This window comes from Falco peregrinus, chromosome 1, assembly GCF_023634155.1.
Source record: "Falco peregrinus isolate bFalPer1 chromosome 1, bFalPer1.pri, whole genome shotgun sequence".
In the NCBI taxonomy this organism is placed as follows: domain Eukaryota; kingdom Metazoa; phylum Chordata; class Aves; order Falconiformes; family Falconidae; genus Falco; species Falco peregrinus.
Genome location: NC_073721.1, coordinates 82,061,628 through 82,084,737, shown reverse-complemented (window position 1 = coordinate 82,084,737; position 23,110 = coordinate 82,061,628). Strand labels below are relative to the sequence as shown.

General features: G+C 40.3%; 1 protein-coding gene across 2 annotated transcripts in view; it reads right to left on the bottom strand.

The window, feature by feature from the left end:
* The window catches only part of LDLRAD3 (low density lipoprotein receptor class A domain containing 3), a 118,549-nt gene that overhangs the window by 50,658 nt on the left and 44,781 nt on the right, over nt 1-23,110 (bottom strand). For both annotated transcript variants that reach the window (XM_055791364.1, XM_055791371.1), the window contains exons 3-4: nt 7,472-7,597; nt 4,601-4,735 (exon numbers count right to left, since the gene is read on the bottom strand). In XM_055791364.1, the coding sequence (XP_055647339.1) occupies nt 4,601-4,735; nt 7,472-7,597 (261 nt within the window). The remainder of the gene's footprint in view (nt 1-4,600; nt 4,736-7,471; nt 7,598-23,110) is intronic.

The window sequence follows — 23,110 nt, the reverse complement described above, 5'->3', positions numbered from 1 at the left end:
ATAGCAACTCAATTGTGCAAACACCAGCAGTAGGCCATAGTGTTTACCATTACAGCCAGTCCCCTTCCAACTTCATAGAATCAGAATCATTTAGATTGGAAAAGACCTTTAAGATCATCAAGTCCTACTGTTAACTTAGGAATGCCAAGTCCATCACTAAACCATGTCCCATCTTCCTTTTAGCTGTACCTAAATCCACAGAAATCATCATTACAGAATTTATATTATCACTTAAAACCTAATTTTAATAAGTCAAACTTCTGACAACCATGTAGGCTTCTAAATCTGTTTCAAAATTTTGGGGTATATCAAAACCCCAACATAAATTCAATGAAAAAATATGCAAAAATAAAAAAAGGAAGTATCCACACATGCAACAGTGGACATTACCAAATACACTGTAGAAACACAGGGCAGGAATCAACTTCAGGACACTTGCAAAACATTTGGTTTATAATTTGACCACAAGGGTACTGTTTACTAACAACTGCAGAGCAAGAGTTGTAGGAACATTACTGAAGCCAAGAGCCTCTCTCTACAGCACCAAAGTGTTGCTGACTCACAGCAACAAAAGGCTCTTTCCTAGGCAAGGGGGTTAAAGCTAATAAAGGTATTCAGCAAACTTAGAAGGAAAGAAAAGAAAGGCCATGAAAACAAAAGGACTTTGAATTAAAATATCCAGTACGCTTTTGTTGGTGTTAAAGCTTTCGAGACTAAAAGTACAAAATTAAGGAGAGTCTAAAGGAAGAAGCACTGGGAAGACACATATAGATAAAAAGCAATTAAGAGAATAAATTAAATACAGTCCTAGAGCTGAACAAATTTACATGGTTGTTGAAAAACATTACGAGGGAGGAACCCCCTTCCAACTGAGTGGATGTCAGCTGTGGAGCAGGAAATCCCCCCAGTGACAGACAGGCCCAAGGAGTACACCCAGAACAGCTGCTGTGAATGATTAGCACTGTCAACTAATTCAAGGCATAGGGAAAAAGGTCTTGAAGTAATAAAAGAAAAAAATGTATGGGGGCGAGGACCTTTCCTGGATTAAGATCCATTAAGTACAAAACAGGCGCATAAATTTCCAATTGCTACCAGTGTTGTTAAAACTGGAATAACACCTTAGAAAGAGCAATTCATATATGCAACTTGCGGATAATCCAAGCAGTTGCATCCTCCATCTAATCCCCAAACCCAGGCACATACTTTGATGAATGCACCACATTCCAGACTAAGGGAAATGTCTGGCCACACTACTTCAATGCTGGAAACTGGAGAGGGCCAAAATGTAGCTGGGGTGGGTTTAAAGGAACAGCTCTGCCGTTTGCCATGGCAGCTACAAGAGCTACAAATATTTACTGTTGGGAATTAGAGCAGAATTATTTGACCTGCGGCTAAATTGTCACTGATTAAGTTTTTTAACAGACACTTCCCCCACAACATACAAAACTTTATAATGCACAACACTCAGTTACAAGCAGTAATAAGAAAGGAGGGCAGGAACCTGTTTTCAAAAATTTGACCTTCCTCCCATTTTCACAAATAAATCCTGGGGCCTCTGCCTCCCTCCCCCCAAATGAATCCACCCCTACTTATGAGTAAAATTAATCTTTATATACCCATGGCTTCAGGCTCATCTCAAATTGCAGCATGCTAGCAAAGCTATTATTCATCAAGGACCACACATTTTGAAGCGTTCCATATCAAAGCCGGGTCACTACATTTTTCAATATGGGGTCACATTCCTGTTTTCCTAGCCTGCAGAGTGACTCTTTTTGATTGAAAGGATCTTTATGCATGGAGGAGTATCTGACACAAACCAAACCGATATGCTACTGGAGCTTTCCAGTAATGACAGCAGGATAAAGGAGGCCTTTGAAGTTCATGGAGGAGTAGGAAAAGGTGTTAATTTAAAAAGCTTGTCAGTATACCCAAGAGCAGGAGAGCAAAGTACCAATTAATAATTCACACTTCTATTCCACATGATATTATAGTATCTCAAAACACTTTGCAAACATTTATTAAGTCCCATAGCATCCCCCTGGAGCAGACAAGCACAGATGAAGCTCTACTCCTACCAGCCAGGATGTCACTCTGGGACCATTTTGTTTAGCTGATCTATGCCCCTTCTTCCCCATCTGTTAAATGGCAATAATGACACTATCATCCAGTGGTTCAGAAGCTTAGCTAGTGATTTCTAAATCAACACATTTTTAGATCAAAAAACAGCACACAAGGGCAATCTCATGTCAGACTACACTCAATTACACTGAACTAAAGCTATCACATTTGACATGGTAACATAGCTAGTGGGAAGAACCCTCTCTATCTTAATTCTGTAATACCTTACAGATTTGCTTTGCTCTGTCCCTAAGTACCCAGAGCACTTGAATTCTAGTTAATGACCAGGATTCTAGGGTACTGTGTTAACATGAAACTCATTGTAATTACAGTAATTAGATCTGCTGTAGAAAGAATTGTGAGAAATGAGAGACTGTCCACAGTAGCCTCTAATTCTCAATTAACACAAAGTAGTTGGTGTGTTTGGAAGCCAGGACAGATACACCCCATAGCTGCACACTCCAGAGGGAAATGGTCATTTACATTCAGATGGGAAGTTGAGCACATTATACTGTTTAATCCTTGCTTTGCAAGACAAGTATGTGAGCCTCGTCTACTTACAAATGGCAAAACAGCAACTGAGGGAGGCTCTGAGCTGCCAAAGGGCAAAGGCAATCACACACGCTCCCCAAAACCAGCATCTCCCTTTGGAAACTCCTCATTCCCAGCCCTGTACTTGGATGACTTGGACCCTTTTTTTTTTTTCATTTAATAAAAACCCCATAAACCATTGCTGCTCTGGCCCTAATGACAGCACTCTTTATTCCTTGTCTGGGGCTCTTTCACACATAGAATCAGACAGAATTACTTTGCTTAACCCTCTTACTAATCTGACTTTTCCAGAAGGGACCAAAGATAAAGACAAAAGTAATGGTTTCATGAAATACAGCTCTTTTCTTCTCTTGAGCCTGACAGTCACTTCCAAAAGCAGATTGTCATGACAACAAACAACCTGGAGGCAATCCAGCCAATTAATCTGCAGAGGAAGCAGTCATCCCAACCTTGGAAAAGAACACTGCTGCTTTAAGCTTCAGAAGCTAAAAAAAAAAAAAAGAAAAAAAAAAAAAAAGAAACCCAACAAGAAACCTTGCCACCCGCATTAATCTTATAAGGCTGCCTTAGGCCTGTAGTGAAAAACAATTCAGCCCTCAGCACAGGGGCAGCAACTGCTGCAAGAGCAATACACACATGCTAGTCCCTCACCAGCCCTTTCCTTCCTCCCTCCCGAGACAGAGGGTAGGGTCAGGCCAGAGCCCCCTCTCCAAGACTCCGATCCAAGCAGAGCTATGTTCCCAGGCTGTGATGTAGCCCAGCAAGCAGGCAAGTTACCAGGATGACCCTGTGACCCCTTACATACGGAGCCAAAGGAAAGAACTCATAGGTTAGGCTGAGGAATGACAAAGAGGAGATGGTCACATACCATTGCTATAAAGCCTGTTTTGTTGGCATTGCTGTTGCGTGTTTTCCTCTTCCCCTGTAAGCTGTAAATGTTTGTCACCGTGTTAAGCTCAGAATTATTCTACCTTCCACAAAGGACTAAATCATCAGCACAGCTAGATATTAGTCATTCTCCTTCCACTTCCCTAATTTCTTCTTCCTTCATATCCTGCTTTACCTCCATGTGTCCTGCTTTTTATAGGCCCAAGCACACTGCATTTCCCCTGCAGATACCCACCATCCCCCATTTTTTGCTTACTCTAATCTATCCGTAGTAACTCAGACATTAAAATGTTTACTGGCTGATGTCCAATACACATTATTTTTTAACCTCAAGTCATTCATATATGCTTCACATTTTACAAAATACTATGGCATTAATTTACAGAAAACAAAAATGAGGAGCATTAGATGTAGACTCTACAGCATAAGTCAAAAAAGAAAAAAATTGTCACAGATTGTATTTTGAGATTCTCACAAGACTCAATACACAACAATTTTCAAACAAAAAAATTCTTTCCTGTCCTCAATCCTTTTCTCTAAATACAGAAACAAGGAAGGGTAGGAATAAATTATTTCACTGCATACTTGTCCTGCAGTGAAGCATGCACTTTCAGAAAGTAACTGAGCAATGAGGATCTAAAGCTACACAGATTTACTCATCTGGTAAATAGATAGAATGCTGAACTACTTCAAACTAAAGTTTTATTATTGATCACTCCGCGTCCAATCCATCTCACACAGAAGCCACTAAATGGATTCCCAGTAACTTCAGTGAGCACTGGATCACAGAATATAAGCGCTTTCTGTAAAACCGCATTTTTACTGATCTGAACAAGATACTAGTCTTCTGAGCGCTGAGAATGAAATGTATGTGTGCACACACACACTCTACACATTTCACACTCATTATTTGCAGAATTGGGAAACCACAGCTCTAGCCAACACTGAGCAAGCCAACAGAATCATATTTTCTGCTGAGCCTGTTCCACATTAATTGGAGTTGGTACAGAATTGCAGAATAGAATAAAACCACTGCGCCTACCTTGAGGGCTTTCGCAGCTTTCTTCATCACTATTGTCTTGACAGTTATTTTGACTGTCGCACACAAAGCTTTTATCAATGCAAAGACCATTTTTACAGTGGAATCTGGCAGTAGAGCAAAGCAAGGGATTCGCTGCTGCAAAAAAAAAAGCAAGTGAGATCTTTCATTAGAAATTCTCTTACCCAGGCAGTGAAATAGCCGTTAAACAATCAACAGCAACAGGTCACAACTCACCAGTTGGTCAATTTGCTGAATACGTGGGAGTAACTTGGCAAACTAACCTTGTCTCTCTGAACAGAGCACACTGAAATTTCTAATTCATGCAAGATTCATTACAATTAGCAGAGATTTAGTCCACCCACAGTTATAAGCCTTCTGTTCACTTTCATGAGAGCCCCTATCACAATGACTGTTCAGTGTTCAGCATTTGCTCACACTGAAGACATATGGAGGGTAGCACTGCCTACCATAAACACTGCCTGTTGCTTCCCATTACAGCAAACTCAGTTTAGCTCGAGTTTTGTATTATAAGCCAACAACTCCGGCTGAGAACTGCCAGGCAGTGGTTTATTTACCTCTGCTTCTTCTTCCACCTTCCCTATCGTCCTCATTATTTTGAGTCAACACAATGGCAATGTTGATGTTTCTCAACATCTTAGTGTTTGAATTTCAACTCCTTTTTAAGGCTAACACACACATTGCAGTAGCACCCAGAAAATCCTTTCACCTAAGGCCCAGCAGAGCAACAGAACAGTATTTAAGCAGACTTATTTAGGTAGAGCAGTTTCTCACCCATGCCAAACCAAGCAGTAAACACACTGTAAGTTGTTATGCCTAATTTCCTTTAAAGCTTTGAGGAGCACAGTTTTCAACACTTCTCCTAGCAGATTACATCACAGCTTCAATGCATCTCACTGCCAAGGAGGTTTCCTTGATATTCATCTTAGTTTTCTCTTTTCTAATTTCATCTCTATTCAGTGCTATAGCCCAGCATACATAACTACATTATCCCTCCTTTAACAGTGTTTGCACCCTCCACATACAGCATATATAGCTTTATTTTCCAACATAGTCATCGCTTAGCTGAGATATGCATAATTTAGGAGTTTCTAATATTTCCTCATAAATCAATCTCTCTGTCCCATAATAATTTTTGGCACTCTTCTCTGAACTCCCGCCAGTTTTTGGTAACGAGGTAACAGAAAGAGAATGCAACTTTCCAATTGAAAACCTAAAAAAAAAAGCTGTTTAGATGTCTTGTCTGTTTCAAAAGAGCTTCTCTGCTACAATAAAAAAGGGGATTACAGATCCCAAATAACAACCGGCTTCCTATTTTTTATTCTTTAGAGAGCTGCCTTTAAAGAGTCTTAAAAAAACCCCAAAACCAACATAAAACTTTAAAGTCTGCCATGCATATAACCTGGAGTATATATAGCAAACATTCTAAACTCCTCCAGCTCCCCAAAAGCACACTTATCATGAACATGCTAAATCTTTGGTCTGAAACTGTTGATTTTTCCAGGTCACTTTAGGGTCTACAGTGTTTTTCCTCTACATAAGCAAAACAGTGAGTAGACACTTGGATGAGCTAGAAAATATCAAATATATGCTGAAATGGTATAGAGAAACAGAGATCAGCAGCATGTTATCAGTTGTAAGGTCCTGTTGCAGTCACACACTACAAGCTCATGGGAAATTAGGTCATTCATCATCAGCTCCATGAGACGGTGCATTTTCAGTTGAGACCTGCCACTTGTCAGTCCACCATTTCAAGAATATTCTCACAGCACTTTTGTGAAAACTTCTTTCTAGTTCACTTGTTTAAGCATAACCCAGAGTCATTTCCATAGCCTTCCGTCTTCTTTCTCTAGCTTCACTTGCTCCACAGAGGTGCTATCACCCTGCCACAGTCCTCCCAGGGCACAAACCAGACTCTTCATGCTGGGGGGCACATAAACAAGAAAGGCAAGTCCTCCAAGAAGCAGACAGTGATGGATCACTGTGAAGATCACCCCTTTTGTTATCTTTGAAAGTTGGTATCTGTTGTCCTCCTCCTGACCTTTAAATGTCATTAAAAGGAAAAGCCCAACATGCTGCAACAAGAGAAGGAGCAAGTATTTGCTGCAAGCTTCTACCTACAGACCTGTGCTTTTAATAGCTCCTGATAATAGCAACAGAGCTGCTGTATCAAACGTAACCTTTCCTTACTGCTATGATATATCCCTGCTAGACTTGGATACAAATGGATCTGTGCAGCCAGCCACATGCAGGGGGTATAGCCCAAAGCAAGTAGCACTTCAGATAATATCTCTGCTGCAACTTTCCTGCAAGCTGCTGAACAGCTGGTCAAGCTAGTATATTGGCAGGCATGCCTGATGTGGAGAACCTCCTTCTCCTCCCAAGAACTTGTTTCACTGAATAACCCTTTATTTATTTATTTATTTTCTGTTTGAGAACATGTATAAACAGCGAAACCTAAACGTGCTGATGAACAAGTCATACTCTTCAGTGACAAGAAACAGGCAAATAAAAACTAAACAATTTAAAGTAATACTTAATATTTACCCAATTTGAGTTACATCTGACTAGAGTGCCGTTCAAAGCAAACATGCAAGTTAAATCTCATTTCAAAGTTACAAAGGCACTTGTAGTGTCATATAGGCATTATATACAAAAAACTGAGCTGGACCTTTAAAAAAAAAAAAAAAATAAGACAGGCAAGGTGAAAAGCACAGGGATCATCTGGGTCATAAATGACAGGGAGAGTATTAAACTCAAACTAAAGGCTAATGAATGCTTCCTTTCCAGGTAGTATTAATTAGCTGAAAGAAAAAAAAAAGCAGCCACACTGACAAGTAGGCTTGCACTTACTGCAGTTTTCCTCATCGCTGCCATCGGGACAATCCTCGAAGCCGTTGCACCGGAAGCGGCCAATGATGCAGTGGATCCCGCTAGCGCAGGGGAAGAACGTGGCACCGCACTTGGACTTGGCTTTCGCTGGGAGAAAAGGGAAAAATGAGGGAAACAATTTACAAATGTTAAATGAGACTTTGTAGCAGCTGTGCAGGTTAGGGTACTCTAGGCAGTGCTGGTGGCACCCATGTTAGGTGCCTTCCAAGTTCCCTATGGCTTGCCTTCAACTACTTTAAGGTTCTTTTTGTGAGATTTCACTTGCTTAGGCTGATTTTTTTTCCAATTTTTACGATTTCCAGAATGACCAAAACATTCAAACTTAAAATAAGTCAAATGGCTCTCAAAAAAATGTAAATTGCTCAACACTCTGGAATATAAGTTTGTAAATTTGGCAAGCAAGTAGTCCTGTCTCTTTAAAGGACCACGTGAATTTGACCAACTTAGAAGCACTGAAGGAAAAATATTAAAATAAGAGGGTCCCACTAACTCCTCTTTGCATGGAAGTCTGTTGTAAACGTCACCATCCCAAGCACAAGTCCCAGAGACAGACATCTAAGCAAGTTCTTGGGCAGCAGACAACAACCCACAGAGGCTAAGAAAGGTGTAGCTGGACTAGTGGTAGCCCCCCCAGCCTGTAGCCATATGTCACACTGAGTCCACAAACACTAAATTGCAGCAAAAGTCTAGATTTTGTACACTTGCTTGCTCAGAGAAGCCAAACGGTGAAGAGCCCAAGGCAGACAGTGATAATGAACATGGTAGCAAGTTCAGAGAATCTGGGACCTGGAGGCAAACTTGGGCAAAGACAGGTGTACAAATAGTAAGAAAACACCAGGAGAAGGAAAGGAGGAATACAAAGATACCAAGTGAGTTAGTGTCTTTCTAAGAATAAGAAACAAAAGAGACCTTAACTAAAGTATTTTTCAGGCTGCAAAAATCAAACTCAAAAAAGAAAAGACTATAATTAACACCACATTTATTTAGCACAATCTGTATACAATTGGGTGTAAAGGAACATGAGTATATGAACTGCATCTCTTGCTGTACTTCTCTCCATCATCCATTATACAGTTCTTCAGGACAGAAACCACATGTTTGTTCATAGTACCAGCACAGCTATTCATGTAACACTAAATACTAACAATAGCATCAAAATGCATTTAACAAATGATTACAGAATCTCATTATGATCTCAAGTACTTCACATTTTTTTTATGGCACAGCAACTCTTCACAGCAAGAAGAAAACACTGCCCTCAGCTAGAGTGATGCAGTTGTTTCCACCACGATGCTCAAGGCAAACACTAGTTAAGTCTTGTGGTATCACCAGCCTAGAATAAAGCAACTCCTAAAGTAAAAATAATAATAATAAAATTAACAAGACATGTGGTTAGATGTTTTCTCCCTTTTGCTTTTTCAAATTAGCACATGACACAATGGACCACATCACAGGACGCTGAATTCTTCAGAAAGTCCACTCTAAAGCAAAGCCAGTAACTGCAGGAAGAGCATGCCGGTAACCACAGGAAGGTGTGTACTGTGCAATGTGAACACACAGAAATACCATGCACAGACCACTGATGGGAGAACACCAGAAAAGAAGCCAGTTTCATAAATTGTGGGCCTTTTGAGTAAATGTTTCCTACTCCTACACCAAATCCACAAGACGCATTTACAACTCCCAGGTTTTGAGACATGACAGATCTGGAGATCACAGTGACAGGCAGTCTTTTTATGTAGCCATATGGCATATCAATACACCAACTTGCGCAGTTTTATAAGGCTAGGCCAAGGTTGAGAACAACCAGAGTACAGACAAAAAAAGTACATCCAACAGGGACAAACAGCTTCAGCATTAATTTAGAAGGAATTCTCTCTTCCAGGGTTAAAAAATAAGTGCAGCTGTAGCAAAGCCTTCTTCCATCACTCATCAGTGTGCATATAGACTGTTTTCAACTCACAGCTACAGTAACTCTCGCTTGATTTAGTGTCCTCCAAAAGCAAATCCCTGCAGTTCCTCTCTTAACATGTTTTTATTATACCAGTAATTTTCAGTTAGAATTACAAAGTGTAAAATAGGATGTATCACTGAATTTCACATATTCAACTACCATTTTTTCTGAAGAGTATCCAAGGTCCACATGAGGAGAAAAAAGTAAAGCATTACTTCATAGAGAAACAGCTGATAAGTTACCCGCTGCCATGCTTAACACCACCAGTAGTGGAAAATCTTCAGCCTAGACATCCGAGTCCCTGCGATTCTTCACACACCTTCAATGAGCAAGTCCTGTTAAAGCTCAGGCAGACTGATCTGAGCTAAATACTTCAGTAACCACAAGGTCTGAGGCAGTACCATACTCCCAGCCTTTAAACAAAAGCAGCAAAACAAACACCTTTGCAACAGATTTGCAGACCATCACTGAAGCAAACAGTCTGCATTAGCATTTGACCAATATTCAGCACACTAACCAGGCAGCCAAGCTGCTGCTTGCAGTGTGTGGTAATAACACAGTATGTGAAAAGGTGTCCAATGCTTCACGTGTTTTGTTTTGTTTTCCTTTTTCTAAGAGTTAACATTTTTTGAAACCATGCAGTGCATGTACATTTCCCAGACCAGATGACTGCTTCCAACAGTTTCCTTTTTTAGAGGTGTATTTTGAGCCAGAGCAGTTCCAAGAAGAAGAGAGAATGAAGAAACAAGAAAAAGGGGCAGCAACCGTGGTTTTGCCTGTTAACACTGACTGGATCCCGTTTCTTCAAACAGGTTTACTTTAGTCATTTGGGGTCTGAATTCAGAGGCTATCAACTTTCTGGCACATCACATTCAGAAGTGCCTTTTCACCTCTCTGAAAATCCTGCCAAATTAAGGCGTCGACATTATTTACTTCTAAAATATCTAATATGGACCATCTCTTACTCTTACAGCCTTACCTTTCCAGAGAGACTTCAGACAGAATCATCAAAACCCAAGTCTCTGGCCCTCTGAAGAGCAGAAATCACGCGTCTGCACTTTCCTGACCAGAACTACAAGCGGTGGCAAATGCTGCAGGGGCTCCATTTCAGGTACAACAGACACATCACAGCAATCTCAGCTGTCCTGACCCCTAAGGCAAGAAGGCCCAAAGCACTTCTGCTTCATTACCCTTGAGCTACTGCAGTGAAGCCATAAGCAATATTTGACGTTTGACCACATCTGGAGGAAAAAGGTGTTGGAATGACCAGGAACAAAGCTGAGTTTCTGGAAAATGCACTCTTTCTTCTGTCCAGAGCATCCCGATATCCCATCAAAAAGAGGAAGATACCATTCAGGACAATGGCTTAATGGAAGTATTACCTAGATAGCTAAATAATGTTTAGTTCAACATTTTCTCGCCAGACCTTTTCCTATCTTCTCCTCCTCTTGCAACAGCAGCCAGAGAACAAGCAAATTCTATTTTAGAATAACTGTTTAACAGAAGAGCACATACTAGTAACCACAGCCCAAAACCAAACAAGAAACTAAAACATCTTCAAATTTGTCTACTGATTTTTTTTTATTATTATTTTTTTAAAACTCAAGGGAAGGAAATAACAAAAAACCCAAATGTAACTCTGTATATTTGCAACAGGCATGATACATACACAAATGAATCCAAAGTCAAACTTATTTACATTAGACACCCCAAAAAAATAAAGAAGCATTTCAAACGCCATAGTGATTCACTAGTCTCTTATTTAGCCATTTATTAGATACAAGTCTCGCCAACAAACAGAACTCAGTTATCCAAGTTCCAATTCCAGACACAGAATACATTTCTCATATGTTGTGCATAAATGCAGGAAAAATGAGAAACCAGTAATGGCTTAGTCTAAGCCATATCCCCCACTCTGGAGAACTCCACGGGGGAATTTCTGCTTTAGTTTTAATTTGACATCTTCCTTTCATCTGGCACAGTTTTCCCAAGGTTTTCAAGCAAGTGTTGTTTGGTCATTGCTCATAAAGTTCCTAAGGAAAGAAAAATCATTTATTCCTGAGCAGAAACATATCCTCCCATTCTGCAATGATCTCTGGAGATATCCTTAACATGAAGGGGCTATTAGTTTTCTTCACATCTTCAGCACCCTCAAGTAACAGATATGCATACCAGGACCACAACTGCCTGTAGCAGATTCAAGTCATTTGCTCCACTACTCACAGCACTCCTCTGCAATTCCTACTCCCATTAAAAGACTGTCAAAAACTGTTTTCTTCTCCTTTGCTCATCATCCTCTGTTGCTCTGTTCATGTTGCTCTCTGCTCATGTCTTCTACTGCACAGATCTCAAGTTTTCAGACAGAGCTCTAAATGAAAAACTTTATGATTACTCCACAGCAGCTACCTGTTTGGCTCCTTCAGTGATTTCAGCCTTGATAAGCTTTCAAGAACAGCATTACCTTTGCAATCTATATCCTTCTGTTACACTTGGCTGAAATGGGCTCCGGGCAATCAAAAATTACTGGGATATCAGGAAATGACAAAACAGGAGTGAAAAAGGACATAGATGCATGTGGATTGTGTGACCTTATTTAGCCTTGGTGTTACAACCAGCTGAAGGAAAGGGAAGGGAGAAGCTGGCTGTTTTTAAAGGAACTGGCAAGTCCCAAGCCCAGGTCTCCAGAACTTAAGAAACTGAGAGACCACATGCTGGAGGAGAAGAGGTAAGGACTGATGGACACAGTTGAAATACAGCAAGAAATCACACAGCAGCTTACGAAACTGTGTCTAAAAAAAAGACTGCTCAAATAGCAGATCCAGTCCGATTTCAGAAATACAGCAAGTACAGAACTCACCCCAAATAAACTGACATTTAACCAATTGTTAACCTATGGCAGAAAAGGATTGATTCACTCCAATTCTTCATGTGTTACCTAGTAATGGGAGAAGCCATGCAGGACTGAAACATTAACATGAATCTGTATTTACATTACACAAAGGCGTATTGCCATGGTATTTAGAAAGAGCTGTCAGTGCACCACTGACATGCACTGGAGGAGCCTCCTCTGACTTCATTAGACATGGGAAGAAATTGCTCTCCACTAAAATATTCTTCCTATCTCTTAAAATTCAAACATGAAGCAAGTGGTGAAGATGGTGGCAGAGAACTGCTGGCCACAGAACAAGCTTGCCACACGTTCCCCTCCCCCGGTTGGTTTGCTTAAGTTCAAGAAAACTGTTTTGGCAGTTGTATATGTGAGTCTGTGAAGTTGCTCCTTATGCTACACAGAAACCAAGCCTCCCACCCCCTTCTTTTAAAGCTTTAACAAAACAGTAACTTCCCATCAGGACCGGTTGTACGTTCCACTGAAGATGTGACAGTTTGCAGGCACGGCTCTACAGCATTAACAGAAAAACATTTTGCTATCTTTAGGGTACCAAGTGTGAAACAACACTATTTTTCAAAAAGTGTAATCCACTTTATTTCTCAGCAGAGATGAACAACGGGGGGTGGGGGGGTGGGGGTGGTGCGGAGAATCAGATTTGGCATATACTGTGTAAAACCTTCTACTGTATATAGATACCCCCTTGTATAAAGAGCAATTCTGACACTCCTGACTTGGCTACAAAGACTTAAAACCCAGCTAGAAAGTTGCAACAGATTATGATAGGCAGGTGAATTTTCACTCCATAGATAGGGTAAAGAGATCAAATGTCTTCTATAATTATCAGCAAGTGCAGTTATGGACTACAGATTTGAGGAATACAGCCAGAACAAGACAGCATAACCCAACTTCTTGGAAAAAAAAAATTTCATCTGTAACTTTAAGTAGATACTAACCTACTGTTTCAGATATCACAGTAAAATTTTAAAGCTGTGCCCCACTATAATGACACGGTGCTTAAAGAGACACGTATAACAGGTTGTTTCTCTTACAGAAGCCAGCACACAGTCTTGCTAATGAAACTTTAGGTAAGAAACTTCAACTGAATCATTACTGTTGAGCCAGCAAGTTCACACCTGCAATCGTTTCTCAACTAGTTACAGTGAACCAGGCACTGCTTATTGCATGCAACATGCAAAGATAGCATACAACAGGCACCCCACGTGATGCAACCACCAGGACAAGCACATTTCTTTTATTTCTGCAAACATTTCTGTTTTGCAAAATAACTGAGAAATATTTCAGTCTGGAGTGAGTGAAATGGGATGTAGCAGATCCAACAGCAGACATTTTGTGACAACCTGCAGCTAGAAGTAAACTACAGTATTTCAGCATCAGCATCTTTGAACTATTGTTGCCTTAGAACCCTCCAGGTAACAATCAGGCAAAATAACTTTATTTTGTTTCACACCCACATGTCACAGTCCAACAACAGATGATTATTTATTCAGCTAATCAAAATTTGATTACTTGCATGTGACAAGAGCAACTCCCTAGACAGAAACTGTTGCATGCAGATGCTATATTATTGCAGAGCCACAGGTATTTTCTTGACTTTGGTAATGAACCACCTTAAAATTCTCTGCTGCTCTTTGTTTATGTTGAGAAATGCCACAGCCACATCAGACAGCACCGTAAATTCAGTCTCTCTTGATATGTGCATGATGACGCACAGCATTTTAGTAAAGAGACTACACGAAGGCATTAAAGGTAGCCATCTTTTCAACTTGTCCCTGCTCTTTGAAAAACAAGTTTTAACTTCCATTTACAAAGAGAAGAAAGTTTTATTTTACAACACTACATAATACAAGCAGGATGACACCAGGATACTGCCCCCTTTCACCCCAAGAAATGATACAAAGCCTAACTCAGTTAATACTAACAGTTATTTTGGGTTACTTAATTGCTGTTTGGACCCTACAGTATTTTCAGTTCAGTTCCCAGTGGGGAAATCCACCACTACCTGTGGTCATTCAGCTGCCTCTGCACAGAGGACAAATGCGTCTTTTATTGGCTCACAGACCTCTTCAACAAGGCTGTCTTGCAGAATTACACAGAGAAGTTTCACCTCCTTTGCTTGCTTTTTCCTATTCAGAAAAAAATGAGCACCGTAGTGCTCTTCCCAGCATAAAATCCACCCAAAACTCTACTATGCCAGAAATCCTCCAATTCAAGACAAAATTAACTATTTAATGAGTTTTGATCAAAAACACAATCAACTGCAGAGCAATCATTGCACCTACAAAAAGCTCTTGGGTCACTCTTACCTTTGCTCCCTGTTTAACCACTCAGGTGAAAGAGTTGCTAGTCATAAACTGCTAATGTAAACTCAGAGAAAGTGAACCTAAGAAGTATTTTATTTTAGAGGCAGCATTATTTTTGTTTTCTTAAAGTAGTGGAATTAGCCCCATAGGAAACATCAGAGGTTGCCTCCAACACAGTAAACTATCACCAACTTAAATGGGCAGTATTTACACTATAGTTCACAGTAAGAGAGAAGGGACAACACTAAAGTAAAAAAGCCAATGGAGTCTGCTGCCATGAAGAGTAAACTGCTTCCTTTGAAAAGAAGTGAAAGCACTTCTACGTTGGACTACTATGAGTCAGTGGCTTTTATTTCTTGCCAGATAGTAAGGCTTTAAAATAATCTTTCATAGTCTAGGAGTCCATGTTTCAGTCCTTCGAGATCATCACAAAGCAGATGTCTGAAGACAGTACAGAGAAGCTTGTTTTTCAGACACTTAGTAAAGCAATTTCTCACTAGAAGAAGTATTTTAGAAGTTACTACTCATTAAACAACCTGAACAGTAATATCATACAAAAGGACAAATATTCAATCAGCTGTTGCACCATCCAAATTAAGCACAACTTCAAAGTTGTTAAGCTACTCAGGAGGCACACAGGCAGGACAGAACACCACCCTTAAGGGACTTCAGTAGCAAGGACAACCCTCCTCAGAGGACAGTAGCCTGATGGGCTACGATCCCTCACTCCATCCTGGGCTAGCTACCTGATCTTTCTTTTTCAGTTGTGCCGCTGATTTCATCCAACTGTTAAACCTTTCTGATTTCAAGCTCTCCAACTGGGCTATTTACTGACCCCTATCTAGAGGACACCATCAAGAGGTTTAAATATTCAGCACCACAAAACCTCTTGATCTTCCTGCATAAAAAGCTATCAAACACAAGTAGCTACTGCACTTGCCCTTACTTCCATGTAAATTTCTGTAACTGAGCTTCAAATGAAACGTTCACCATTGTCACTTCATTATAAGTCTTATTTAAACTACAAAGTATTTGGTGGCTTAATCATAAGTGAAAACAAGATTTAATTCCAGTTTGATATTCCAAATTTGAGAATCATCCGAGTAAGTGACAAAAAGATCAGCAGCTGGCTTACAGTATCTTCCCAATTAATACAAATGCTAATTTCATGCATTGCCTAATACGCAGCTTTGCTGAATCAGAATTCTGATGTCTGTTGCCTACCTGCAACAAATTTTCCAGGTCAACCAGAAGATAATGGGAAGCAGCAAGAAAAACAAAAGGAAACCTAAAGCACTCAGTGATCATAAGTTGCAAATAGAAGTCCAGAGGTATTCCAGGGGTATATGTATGACTACTACCGTACATACAACTACTTTTACAGAGGAATTCCTAGCTTTCTGCTATGTATTCTAGTTACTTAGAAAAAGAAAAAAAAGTGTTAACTTCATTAGCCTTTTACACAAATTATTACTGGATTATAAATAAGCACAGGACCACTAAACACAGGTTTTGTACAGTTTTATAAGATTGTTGTTTGCACAAAACCTGGCAGCCTGAATCCTAGCACATGACGATGCTTACTCCATTAATACAAATGCACAGAATCTACTTTGACTGCAGCTTTTCATTGCCACGATTCTTCTGGGGTGCAAGCTCTGCTAGAAAGCTTCTCTCTTCCTTAGTTTTGGTGCTGCTGTTAGATTTTCTCCTTGCACATATTGACCTACACACAACCTAAGCAGTCAAATAATAAAAAAAAAATTACCTGCTTACAGGTTTTCTTACAGACATGTGCTTTCTCCACAGACATTTAAAATGCACTAGATTAAGATGGATGTAGTGTAACGCAGCGTATCATGACGGTAAACTGTTTAGTCTTGTTTATCAGGAGAGTTAAATTCCCAAACCATACTCCAAAAAACCCACAAGCCCCACACTTCCTCCATATATTCCTCACATAGAATTTAGCAGGAATAGAGTTTTAAAGTACTCAAATTGCTGTAATTACACCAGTTATTTTAACTCACTACTTTTATATTTATCTCTATGCCTTTATCTTGTTCCTTGTGTCTGTATTGTCCTCCTTCATGCTCATAGAGGATCACAGAGCACGTTAAACCAGTCAGTAATTGACAGCTAGCTCTGTTATTTGTGTGAACCTTTCAGCTGTTTTTGGACACATCCATTTGCAGCACAGGCTTGTCACCATATCCAAAACTGCATACAATGACCAAAGTTCACAGCCATGTAACCCTCTGGTGAGTACCATGAGCCATGTCACAACTGCTCCACACTTCCCAAAGTAGCAGATACAGATTTGATGAACTAAAGAGTACAAGCTCAGCTCTAACACTTTTGAATGGTGTTAGAATAATAAGATAAAACCCTTAAACGTGACAACTTATTTTGATGTTGAGTTCCCTTTTTTGGTTGGTGGGTTTTTTTGGTTTTTTTTTGGGGGGGTATGGGATGGTTTTTTGTTGGGGGGGTTTCTCAAGTGGCAGGTTGCCAAACAACCTACCTACAAGTATTCATTAGTTGCTTATTTACTTTTTCCAAAATGTGGTGATACAACACACACTCAACAGCTATTTAGCTTACACTGTTATAAATTGTTAGCTAGCAAGAGAGAATTCAAACTTATCAGAAAGCAGCACTGGAAACTTCTGAAAGCTAAAAGTGTATCTGGCTAGCAGCAGCAGACTGCAGCAGATGAGATTATTTCTCATCTATAAATGATGGGGCAGCCCAGAAAAAACTGTTGCAGGTATGCAATCCTGGATCTTAATCCCAGGAATCTGAATGCATCTCCTGAATATATCACCCTGCCCCTCATCTTCTATAGCATTAGATTTAGTTAACAGCAAGCTTTAACTGACATTTTAAGAATCATTTTTGAGGGCCACTGATACATTAAATAATTTGAAATCAGTAATCATTACAGATGTGTAGGACTAGCCCTACTCAGGCTCTTGGCCCACTGCTGTATTTCTAGGAGACCTCAGCTGGTTTAGACAATCCCTTCTGAACTGGGCAAAAATGTCTATTAATAAAGTGCCTCTCTCATTCTTCAGTGCACTGAGCTCTGCTTGTTGAACCTAAAGCCTACTATTTAAAAGTACAGCAGCCAGATTTTTTGTGCCATTTGTTCCCGTACTTGAAAACCGTTTGTTAGACTGACTCTGCTGAGTGGCTAAACCCAAGCGAAATATCTTCACTTCTTTTTTTTGCAGTAATCTCTTTACAAACAAACGGGTCAAGAGGTAATAATTATAGATGCTTTTCTTCTCTTATAAAGAATTACAATATTTTAAAAAGGTTAAAATCCAGACTCTCACATAAAATAACAATAATAATAAAAAAATAATCAAACCCACTCCAGTTAAAAGTTATGGCTTCAGTGTTCTATACCATAGATGCTGATCTAACCACCAAACCACCAGTACTTCCCAGGCTGCCTTTAACGCTGTGATCAGCATGACAGACTCAGCCCTCCGCTAATTCCATTTCTACTAGGCCCAGCTGTAGACAACAATCCAACCAACTCTACTTCACCCTGATTCAGCATCTAATCAAAAGAAAAGTCATGCAGTTCCCCCCACCCCACAAGTTATACACAGCCACTTCCAGATTATGAAATATTTATATATGTATATGTATATTAAAAGGATGGACATTGATTTCCAAATCCACACCCCGTCGTGAGATCCTGCCAAGCACTGAGCGCCTCTTGGGAGATGCAGAGTACACTCAGCCCCTGCGATGCAGTCCCCGAGGAGTATCATATTAAGCAGTCATTAAAGAGCCCACAGAGACTGCAGAACTCACTGTATCTACAAGACCTTTTCTCTCTGTCTTTTAAAGTGGCTACTAGATCTGGTTACTTATTCTTAGCAGTGGGGAAGTCATGAATTTGCCTACTCTTACAGCCAAGCGTAAGGAAAGGAGAGGACAAACATCTAAATTCAGACTGTCACCAGAATCATTTGGGTTGATAGTAATGACCATTTGTCAGTAAATTTTGTCTAACCCTCCATTTTAATTTTGGGACATAAATGGAAAAGCATGGCTACATAATGTACCTTAATATAATTCCAGCTCATGATCTTCCTATAGAGCGGACTCGAAGCACACTCCTGATCAAAGCAAATTCCATTTTAGATATATATATGCATTTGACAGCAACAAATTTAAAGGCCTTTCGAAATGTACCCCACATCAAAGAGGGCAAGACAAGACAGTCTGAAAGTCCTCATCTGAGCCTTCCAGGCATATGGCATGGGTTTGAACCTGGTGCAGTCCCCGCTGAATCCTCCTCCTTTCTACTGAGAGCTGCACCTGCCAGTGTAGGAGTTCTTGCACTCAACAGCTTCTCCAATAACAGAGCAACTTCCTCAGCCGTGACTTCAGTTTCAGGGGGCTTTTTCCTTTTCTAAATAATTTCCACCCCTTTGATGTGGTGAAGTTTTTAATACATACAATTCTTAAAAAAAAAAACCAACATCTTTTGTGGAAACTGGATGTAATGAAGTCAGTCAAAACGCACCTTAAGTACCAGTCTGAAGATGAAAACTTAACTTGCCTTTGTTCTGGGAGAGTTTCAGTATCCCAAGTGAAAGGTCTTAGAGCACAGGAAAAAGATTCTTCACATAATCTAGGAAACCCAGGCTGCCAATTGCAGAGTGTGGATTTCATTTATAATTCTTATGAAAAGACTTTTTATATTTCATCCATGACCGTCCGTAATTGTTTACTACGAACACTTTGCTGCAAACTCCATTCCTGAACTTGTCGAGCAGTAAAACCTGTTGCAAGTGAACACCAGAGGGAGCAGTGAACATTCGTCTGGTAGATAGGTTTTAAATTGGACATGGAACAATATGGTACAGGAAACCTTGCGGAAACCTAAAAATGGTTATTGGGGGCTGTATATTACAGCTAGAATACATTGCTAATCCAATCTAATTGCCCACCAGAGCAGGGTCAACAAAAAATAAAAACAAGTGTGCAGATACACTTTGAATGATGCAAGCTTAGTTGTGCCACATCTGCCACCACCTCACTCCACCTTCTGATGACACCAAAAGATTTATAAACTGTTCTGAGACTATAAAGCTTTTATACAAAATGCTGGTATATGTTTAGATAGATTATATGGAACTGAAAATATACCCAAGAAAGAAGAGACGGACACAAAATGGAATGTGAAAACCCCCAGGCGTTCTTATATATAAACACACAGTTCAAACTCTGTAAGATAAAAACCAAGAAGAGAGTTAAGACACATAAGAGAAGATGAAATCAAGAATAAATACACCAACATATCAGCAATGAACAAGTAATTACAGCATTATCTCAAATATTATTCTACTAATCCGCCAAAGACAGTTAAAAATGCTTGCAAAGACAACAATAGAAGCATGGTTACAATCATGAAAACACAGATCAGAAAACTTCCACCACACATAAATAAAAGCCCCCAAAACACTTTAAGGAATTGAACAAAAAAAAGAAAATTTAATTTTTCTCGGGCCTTCATCTTTGCACTACAGCATGCAGCCTACCAGATGTAGGAGTTCCTGGGGTATTTCTCACCAGGACCCTGACTTCAGCATGGGTTCCGAGAGCTTTAATTCCCTGATCCAGAAACAGAAGGGCTCCTTCCACATCTGCTAGACACCTGGATTAAACTGGTTTCTCAGATTGCCCCAATATGAGTCATAGCATTCAAGGCCATGATAGTTAGCCTGTTTTTGTGCCACTCCAGAAAAGCTTGGCTCACCATACTATGCTGAGTGCAACCCAGAACTGCAGACATCATAAACCCTTCAGTTCTGACTGCAAGGGGTTCCCTGCAAGCACCCGTGTCTCAGGCAAGAGACGAAGCTGACCTGTAGCAGAAGCCTGCTCAGCATGTGGCTTCATTACCTGTCTGGAGAACACTAATTAAAACTGACCATTTTCACACAGCACTTCATTTAACGAAGACATTTGCATTCTCCCCCATGGAGAAGATTTGCTCATAAAGACTCTGTCTAAAGGACAATCAGAGCAAGCTCTGATGATGATGGATCGCTGGTGATGAAATGAGCTTTTTAATACTGCAGTTCCAGATGTTGCTACAGAGGCCAGTTCTTGTGAGCCACTGCAGAAGTGTGTTGGCAGCACATTCTTATAAGCATGGATGATGCCCTGTTGCTCAGACATCTATACATTCCAATCATACAGACTTTAGCATTGACTCAAAAACCTGCTTTAGTTTTTTGTGTTGAATGAGCAACAGCTGCAACTGGAAACAGAAACACATGAGAGAAGTTCTTAATACAAGAACACACCACCCCAAGGCTATCCTTGCATAGCATTTTCCTCTAGCCCACAGCCTACACTCTTTCTCCCTTGGATTAACACAGCTAGTCACTGTATTCACTGTGTGCCACTATTTGCTCGTAGCTGAACATACAAACTTGGCATGTAAGAAATGGCTCTCAGAAGAACTGTGAAGGAAAATCTAGACTTCTGGGTATTTGGTATGTCTCTAATTTTGGCTGCTGTCATGCCAGGCACTTAGCACAGATGATGTGCCATGCTTTGAATCTGCACCATCTGCTGCTCATTAGCTGACAAAGGCAGCAACATGCCATCTCTCCACTAGCTGTTGCTCATTAGCTGACAAAAGCCATCTTCAGTGTTCACATTGTTCTTTCTGTAATAATGTAATACAAAGATGTACAAAGAGCAGAGGAAACAAAGATGACAGAGTAAATTATAAGCTTAACTAAGAACATTAGTGTCCTGGTTTCAGCTGGTATAGAGTTAATTTTCTTCTTAGTAGCTAGTACAGTGCTGCGTTTTAAATTTAGTATGAGAACAGTGTTGATAACACACTGATATTTTTGGTTGTTGCTAAGTAATGTTTATACTAAGACAAGGACTTTTCAGTTTCTTAGGTCCTGCCAGCAAGAAGGCCACAGGAGTGCAAGAAATTGGGAGGGGACACAGCCAGGACAGCTGACCCGAACTGGCCAAAAGGGTACAACATCATGCTCAGTATATAAAATTGGGGGAGCTGGCTGGGACCTGCCAACCACTGCTTGGGGACTACAGCTGGGCACTGGTCAGTGGGTCGTGAGCAACTGTATTGTACATCACTTGGGGTTTTTTTTTCCCTTCTGGATTTTATTCCTTTCTCCCTCTCTCTCCCCTTCTCATTACAATTATTATTATATTTTAAATTACTAAATTGTTCTTATCTCAACCAACAAGTTTTACCTTTTCCCCCATATCTCCTCCCCATTCCTATTGGGTGGGAGGCGGCCAGTGAGCAGCTGTGTGGTACTTAGTTACTGGCCGGGGTTAAACCACAATTAGTGTACTCTCATATCTCAAGGAGAGAAATCCTTCCAACAGCTGGATGCAGGTCTTGGTACCAAAGGAGTTTGTCAGCAGGCAGGTAAAAAGGTCAGCACTAAAGACAATCCATTTATCTCAAAATGTTTTGAAACATGTAAGCACACATTTCTAATCTCTTTCCATCCAGGTTCTCTATTTTGTGCCATTTTGGATCTTCTGTATCTGACAACAGACAGAGTGGCTGACAGCATACAGCTCCCACCTTGACCAGTGTGAGCATGAATCCATAAGCTCTGCAGGAAAGTCCCGTTGGTAAAGATTCTGCATTTGTCAAGAGGAGCCTCAGCTTCCATTACAAATCATCTACACAGCTAAAAAGCAATAGTAGTAGTAGTAGTAGTTAAAAGCCCACTAACATTTAAAAGAAACCGGCATGACTGTTACTGGACTACACAGGTTGATGAGCAATCCAACCGATGAGAACCAGCAGAGTCAGGGGGAATGAACTACAAAAGTGTTCTCCATTTTGGGAGACACATTGATACTAGCAGATTACTCAAGCTACAGAGAACTGGAAATACTCACAAAACATTTACACTGCTATGGTCAATTAATTCTTTTTCAAGCTCAATTAGTGGCTTGGAGGAAAAGCCAAAGAGATACTCTGATTCAAGGAGAAGATAAATTGTAAATAAGAACAATGAGAAGTCACCGTCTCAGCTTATTTCCTCCCTCTTAGGCCTTTTCTCAACAGCCCCCCCCCGACAAAACCAGGTAAATTTTTTTCTGTCGTCACAGCACCATGACAGAAGGCAAGAGTACAAGAAGTGTCCTGTGCACTAAACAGCATACAGAGAGCTGGTATGGGAAGCGTTAAACTGATCACGGGTCAGGGCACAGAGGAAGCAAGAAAGATGACAGATGGTATGGATTCTGGCAAGCATGGGAGATGATGAAAAAGCCCACAAAATAACATGGTTAATAGAGATAGTCCTTCAAAGCAGGAGTCAGAAAAAGGACAAAAGGAAGAGAGGGAAGAGATAAGACATGAATGGACAAGGTGCCAGTAATTGTGCTTTGCA